Raw genomic sequence first — 7,905 nt, 5'->3', positions numbered from 1 at the left:
CGGATTAAAAAAGTCCTATAAGGGTTCCGTTTTTTTTCTATTTGCGGTAACTTTTTTATAAAATGTTTTTTTCGAGACAGAGTGTTATGAGTTGAAACGTTTACCTCCTTATTTTGAACTTGCTTGAAAGAAATATGACACGATTCATGAATTATGTACAAGATAATATCAAAGGAAATATTATACACCTTTTAATCAAGAAGACTGCAGTTTATCTAATTATCTATAAATCTTATCAGATAATAAATATTAATTATAGCGATTTTTATATTTTTGAGATTATTATAGGATATAAAAAAGGCCAGTTGAATCAATAAATCAAATTACTTTATAATTTTACACAATGAGGGTTTTCCTTGTACTTTTCGGATTATTTGCATCAGTGCTGGCTAGGCATAATATAATAACAGATTATCATGAGAGTATTGGTATTCCATTGGCGCAGAAAATCAAACAAGCGGAGAGTGCAGTGGACTTCGACGGATCTAGGATTATTGGAGGCACTCCTTCACTTCTAGGTGAACATCCATACGCTGTAAGACCTTTTGAAAATTATTTAGTGAATAATAAAAAAATGTACACCTAACATCTCTATGAATAATTCATTTCCAATTTTCTATAGATGTAAGACAATCGTAACAAAGCAAAACCTGTACATTTAAAAATAATTTTATTAAAATATTTTAGAATACTTGCTGTGTGTTCTACAAACAATATTAAAGCCATGATAAATAAATGATATGTTGGACACCTCCAACATACATTGCTATATATGTATTGGTGATACACGGGCCATGCAAGTCGCTAGTGGAAAATCGTCGACCAGTGCCGGAAGAAACTTGTGTCTTCTGTCGAGCCCTTTCTTGAGAAGGTCGCGGAATGGGGTGAATTGCACCTTGTCCACTTGAACCCCAGAAGACTCAAGTTTGCGTGTCTACTAAAAAAACCCCATTTGTCATCTCCACACCGCTCTTCGACAACACTTCCCTTAAAGCCTCGCCTAGTATCGTAATTTTGGATCTCGAAAACTAAAGCCTTTGCCAAGTCCGCGGTCTTCTGGAAGGCAGAGCCATAATGGCTTCGAAGAAGCTGGGCGTCATAAATAGAACACGGCAATAAAAGCCGGTCCACATTCTAGCCCTATACAAAGTGCAGCTCCGGCATGGAATATTGCTGTCAACTCTGGTCTGGCGCACCCCAGTTTCATCTCAATCCATAGTACCGCGTGCAACGCAGTGCAGCTCGTATTGTCGCAGTGCTCTGTAAACGGCTAGATCACTTGGCGTTGCGTAGAAACGACGTTTCATTGTGTTCTTCTATCGCATTTTTCACGGGGAGTGATCCGAAGAGCTGCTCGACCCGATTCCTGCCGCCAAATTCCATCTTCGCATGACGTGCCACAAATTAGGACGTCATCGCCACCATCTAGATGTGTGGTGTTTTTCAAGCAATTCTTCCACGTTCAAGAAAGCTGTGGACTGACCTTCCCAACCTAACCTAACCTAACCTTGAATAAAAGCGCGTACACTTTTATTAAGGGTCGGCAACGAGCTTGTGTTGCAAGAGAATGTGGGCAACAGTGATCACTTAGCATCATGTGACCCGTATGCTCGTTTGTCCTCTATACCATAAAAAAGCCAAAATGGAGGTTAATAAACATTTTGTGTGTTTGTCAGTGTAATGTTCCTACGTCCAGGTAAATGGAAAAAACTACTGAATAGATATAATGCAAAATGTGCATGAATGTCAACAAGAGTTCGGGAAAACACATTCTCACGCTAAATTATGCAGGTATAGAAATTTAGCATAGCAACAGTTAGCATTAAAAAAAAGATGTGTAGTTAGGTACTACTTGGTTTTGTTTATGAAAGCTGTTTTTTTTTCTGTATGTAAAAGAAAAAATAATTTTATGACGCATTATTTTCCGAACAAACGATTTTTACTAACACAAAGTGATTTGATTTAATCTTATCACAAACACATTAATTAAATCAAATTTTATGTGCTTTAATAATAATCACGAGGACTTTGTATGGTCTGTTGTTTGTGTTGTACTTAAATACTTAATCATAAATCGTGAGTTGTTTTAAATCAAATTAAAATACCACTTGACTTACACGCGTAGGTAAAGTAGATGCATCAATTCACACACACATAATAAATAAAGATATTATGCGAGCATTATATATATTAATATATCATTATATTTTGAAAGAAAAAAAGAATCCGTCCTAATGTACGCAAATTATTCCTCGTGCTATTTTACGTTTGTAGAAAGAACAATATATGTCATAAAGAAGCCAGAAGGTATTAAATACAACCAATGAAAATATTAATATACCGTATAATTTAGTTAAGTAAATAACGTGTATTAAAATATCATTACACAAATAAAATTTGAAAACAAAATTTTATGAAGTTGTGTTATTATCAGTATCATGTATCTCTGTGTATTAATCCTAGAAGTGAGGGTTATCACTTTAAAAACATAAATTGTTTAGATTTACAAGAGCGATATCTCAAGTCAATTTCTTAATATACAAATATTGGTGTTGAGCAGGTTATCAACTGTAAAGTAGATCCTGTAGATGGAGCCACAACCTGAGAGTTGACCATAGCATTCGAGATTTTATGACGTCACTCGAACGGTTGGCTCAGTTCGCAGAGCACTGGCACGGAACGCCAGAGGTCATGGGTTCGAGTCCCGCATCGCTCATAAAATTTTGGACAATTGGAGATAATTATAATAATTATTATTTTGTATTTTAAAACTCTTATATAAATTGAAATTTATTTAATTCTCGTCCATTGGCTGTGGTTCAGTAGCCATATGAGTTACAAGAAGCTTGGTAGCTGAAATATGATACTAAATGGTCTAGTTGACCAGCTAACGTCAGGTGTCCAATTTGCGTGTATTAATTCACTCTGATAATTTTTCCCAAACGCGCCAAAAGAAGTAAAAATTCAAAAATTTAATTTGTTAATTCTTTTGTTTTCAGGGAGGTCTTATTATCAGTCTAAGCCTATTCCGGGATTCAGTGTGCGGTTGCTCCCTCCTTAGCAACACACGGATAGTAACAGCGGCTCATTGCTGGACCACCAGTAGCACTCAAGCCAGGCAGTTCACAGTAGTCCTAGGAACTCCACTCCTGTTCTCCGGAGGCACTCGCGTAGTTACCACAAATGTGTTGCTCCACGAGGGCTACAACAAGATCAATCTGAACCACGATATTGCCATTGCTGTCATACCTAGTGTCTCTTATACTGGTAAGTAATGAAGCTTATTTCCCACTGGCCCGACAAAATTTCCAATGATCATCTTTGGCAACGCTGTCATGAAGTCCCAGTCGACCAACAGATAAAACGCAACAAATGGAGCAGTATAGACGACACACTCCGGGAGAGATCCCAACCATATACCGTGGCAAGCCCTAGCCTGGAACCTTCAAGGAAAACGCAAACGTGGCCGTCCAAAGCAAACCTGGTAGCGGACTGTCATTGACGAAGCGAAAGACATCGAAAAGACCTGGAGTGAAATTAAGAGAGATGCTCTGGACCGATCGCGATGGAGATGCACTGTGGATGCCCTCTGCTACAACTAGGGGATACAGGAACTTAGATGAATTAAGTTTAGATCTACAAGATATAATCAAAACATGCACACCACGCTTCCTGCTTTAGGGTTTTTATGGAGAGCACTCTATAAAAATCTACAGGAGACTGCTCCATGCTTTCAAATGACCTGCTGCTAAATGGTTCTGAATTGCCTGAATTCAGAAATGCCCAAGGCTGAGGGAATTGAAGGAGTCGATAAATTAATTAAATAATAGAAAAGAAAGCAGACCAACGACTGACTTTTGCCTTGATAAAGAAAAATTTAAATATTGGAGAGTATAAATATGGACCAGACTACTGCATATCTATTTTCTATGCATGTTAGCACAAATTACAAGCAATACAGCACAATTCACGCATTATCGGGCTATCAGTCGTCTTTCCCTTAGTGTATTCTATGTTTTGTTAGTCTATCGTTTAAGGCAAAATGTATATAATAGACAATAGTTATATATTTTCCGCAAAGGGTGCTATTTTACACAAGTTGACGCATAGAATCGATTATATTATATCGTATTCATTCTTCCATTATATTATTTGTTTTTGACGTGATAACGTCTTATAGATCGATGAAGCTGCATGCACGAAAATGCATGACTCATTGTCACGTTCCCCTTAAGCTAAGAGTACAACACAGAGAGAGGAACAAGCGATAGAGAGGCACGAGCTAAACGTTCGGGTTGTGACGGATCTACATGACGTTACTTGTCTGTCTGTATACCATTCGTAAAAAAATATCTGGTTAATTTATCGAAAACATTGTAATTTTCAATTAACTCCTTCTTTGTTTTTAATTACACAAAATAATGATAATTTAATGAAAATAATTTTATTCACTTCATAAAAGTTTGCTATTTTTCACCAATATTTTGTTATGACGTTATCATCCGTAAGCCGACATACTCTACAGGCAACCAATTTTTTTTTAAGTTCTATGAGTATTAAAACTAAGACAACATTTCAGATTACATTCAACCGATCGCACTGCCGACGGATACCACTAATAATTACGTCGGAACGTGGGCTGTCGCCGTCGGCTATGGAACCACTTCTGATGGTATGTGATTGAACTTAAACTTACTGTGCTTCATTTGAGAAAAAATGCTTCAAAATAAATTTTCAAGTTATACTTCAAGAAAGTTTCATCATGATGATACAGCACTTGGGTATTTACATACACTCGCAATTATTGTCACAAATTGTCAACTTTAAATCTAAATTAAATCATTTGTTATGTTTTCAAAGTAATAATATAAATAAATAAATAACCTACTTGTCACCTCTGGGATTAATTACACAACTAAAACTGAAAACAAAATTTTATGAACGATGCTCGACTCGAACTCGGGACCTCATGTCAAGTCAGAAAAGAAATAAATAATTTCTGACCAATGGTATAAACATAATTTAATGATATTTAATTACACGATATTTAACTAAATTGTGCGGGATAGTAACATTTTCATTGGTTGTATTTAATAAATAATTTATAACAATATTGTATTTTTTACAAACGTAAAATATCACGTGGAATATTTAAAGTAAAACTTCTTTAGGCGTGACTTGGGGTAACTTAGAATATTTTTCTGACGGAAGTTTCGTTAGTACTTCCGACAGAAAAAGTCAATTGAAACAATTTTTAACCATTATAATTTAATGGTTTAAAAAATTTTTTCAAGTTGCTCAGCAATATTTTCTGAAAATCTCCGAGTGTATTTATTCATTTACGACTACTTTGTAATAAATAAAAGTTCTCAGGCTCACGTTTGCGGCGTTCGTTAATTTTTCTTCGTCCATCGGACAGGCAAAAGGTCTGAGCCCATATTCGTTAATATTCATTATAAACGCTTTATTGATATGTGTGATATTAATAATTTAATTATTTTTATTCAATTATTTATTAATAACACGACTTTAATTAATGTAAGTAAGAATAAGAATACTTTTAATAAACTTATTTTATGAATACTTTTATTTAACTTTTTAAGAATATTTGTTATATACTGGATGTCCTAGAATAGGTGGGACAAACAAGGGCAAACGAAAACAAAATATTTATTATTATTAGTCTATGAGCTTTCAGATAAGGAAAAAAAGGGATATACGTTTTTTGCTATATATGTATATCTGTTAATTATTCCTAAAGTTAATTATAATTAAGTTATACTTCAATCGCGCGTATAGATTACACGCACACACTTTTATTTTTAAGATTTTTGTTATATTACGCCAAAGAAGAATAGCTTCTTGCGTGCCTACATAACAAGGTACACTATTTTTTATAAATTTGTTGAAGTTCATATAGAATTCATGGCTGAATCCATCGTACGGAAATCTTCGTGTTTTAATATTTTTCTATTTCTACAGCCCAAACAGGAATCGGATTCCTAAAGTTAATTATAATTAAGTTATACTTCAATCGCGCGTATAGATTACACGCACACACTTTTATTTTTAAGATTTTTGTTATATTACGCCAAAGAAGAATAGCTTCTTGCGAGCCTACATAACAAGGTACACTATTTTTTATAAATTTGTTGAAGTTCATATAGAATTCATGGCTGAATCCATCGTACGGAAACCTTCGTGTTTTAATATTTTTCTGTTTCTACAGCCCAAACAGGAATCGGATCTAATACGTATCTGAGGAAAGTTGACCAGCGCGTTATCAGCAATGCTGACTGCGACAGATTCTACATTGACGGCGTAGTGGTACCCGGTACACTCTGCACAGACACTGTTGGTGGTACCAGAGGCACTTGTGGTGGCGACTCTGGTGGTCCACTTTCTATTAGATCAGGATACGACAGGACTTTGGTATGATTTTAAGCTTAGACAGAAAGATTGAGGCACTGAATCCAATAACGCTATCAAATTTATAAGGTCACTAGCACCGAGCATGTATAATTTAAGTAAACTTTATGAAAAACAGGCTTCTAAAACGTGTAGCAGTAGTGTGTTTTGACATTAAACCTCTGATACACTAGGGGACACACGGAGTGACATGTGGCTCAACAACTACGTTGAGTGTTACGAGATCAATATTGCTACACATTTTGCAAGCCACACTTGTCAGCGCTTATAGATATTTCGCCCAAGGAGGTTGTGGCGATTTGGCTGAGTACATACTTATTTTGGGAAAGAAATGTAAGAGTAAGAGACGGTGGTGGATGTGGAAAGAATCCCCACACTACAGACACGTTGAGGGGCAAGTCGCATACACGTCTACTCTCGATTACTAACGGGCAACGGCGCGACACTGACCCACACTGATCCGTGACATGTGTTTCGTAGATTCAGTACTGCGGATCATGTCGAGGGACATTTTGTCCCTTAGTTAGTTTGACTGGGCTATTTGCGTACTTATCGTCTTGTACGCTTCCTCTGTTAATCTTCTTACTCCAACCAGCCCAGGCCGCCCCAGAAAGATCAAAAGCAACCTAGATTGGAACCCGTTTTTTTGTTAATTTGTGCCCGTTGTTCGGCCATGCTATTTCACTCAGTAAGCTCATGCAGTGGCGTCCGCTAGTGTATGCCAAGCTTTGTTTGGAAACTATATGAAGGGATCGTAGCTTTTTTAATATATATATTAGAGGGAGGAAACTTGCAAGACACTGACGTGATAAGAAGTGGTGAAGCAACTCCCCATGGACATCCGTTGTTGGGACAAGTTGGGAGAATGCTCTAATCGTTAAGGCCCCTAAGTCGTATCGGTTCGGGAAAACTGCAGCCATTGATTCAACAAAGTGGCCGTGCGAGGCCAGACAAATAACTGGGCTGGTGAGAACATTTTGCATCTCAAGGTGACAGCACAATTGCGATGCCATTTAGGGCCATATTTCACTTATATAGCCCTATTATCATAACCTACTTTCAGTCATAAAAACGTTCCCTAGGAGTAGAAATTTAGGGCGTCATGCAAGTTAGCAGTTTTGTAACCACGAGACATAGACACGGGGCTCTGTATACCCGAATAGGGGAGTTGCACTTTTACCAAGTGATATATAGTAGGTACGTACTAGTTCTATATACCTGCAAATAAACCAAGAATATGAAAAATGTTTAATGTATTCTTTTATGTAAGCTTTTCGAATGTGAAGCACGCTTGAAAAATAACCCGGGAAATGTTATACGTCCGAATAAAGTAATCATAAGCAAAATTTGGAGCTAACTTTATGCCAGTTTATTTGTTAGGCCATAGGTAACTAAAATGATAAATTTTCTATAATAAGCTCGTCCTGATCTGTAATAACGGGTTAATCTACTTTAGACACCTGCAGCTCCTCACAA

General features: G+C 36.5%; 1 protein-coding gene across 1 annotated transcript; it reads left to right on the top strand.

The window, feature by feature from the left end:
- The first annotated feature begins 316 nt into the window (after positions 1-316).
- Positions 317-6,180, top strand: LOC126970764 (collagenase-like). Its single transcript, XM_050816837.1, has 5 exons — positions 317-535; positions 3,000-3,267; positions 4,580-4,672; positions 5,983-6,007; positions 6,168-6,180. The coding sequence occupies exons 1-5, from the start codon at positions 344-346 to the stop codon at positions 6,178-6,180; spliced, it is 591 nt and encodes a 196-aa protein (XP_050672794.1). The 5' UTR covers positions 317-343.
- Positions 6,181-7,905: the final 1,725 nt, after the last annotated feature.

The sequence above is a fragment of the Leptidea sinapis genome, chromosome 22 (genome assembly GCF_905404315.1).
Source record: "Leptidea sinapis chromosome 22, ilLepSina1.1, whole genome shotgun sequence".
NCBI classification, from domain to species: Eukaryota; Metazoa; Arthropoda; class Insecta; order Lepidoptera; family Pieridae; genus Leptidea; species Leptidea sinapis.
Note: the sequence above shows the minus strand (reverse complement) of the source record. Positions and strands in the feature narration are given on the sequence as shown.

Excerpts from the sequence above, each read along its gene's own strand:
- LOC126970764 (XM_050816837.1), top strand. The coding sequence starts at position 344 with ATGAGGGTTTTCCTTGTACTTTTCGGATTATTTGCATCAGTGCTGGCT. Across the intron at positions 536-2,999 it reads TAGGTGAACATCCATACGCT|GGAGGTCTTATTATCAGTCT; the intron begins GTAAGACCTTTT and ends TTTTGTTTTCAG. Across the intron at positions 3,268-4,579 it reads ACCTAGTGTCTCTTATACTG|ATTACATTCAACCGATCGCA; the intron begins GTAAGTAATGAA and ends ACAACATTTCAG.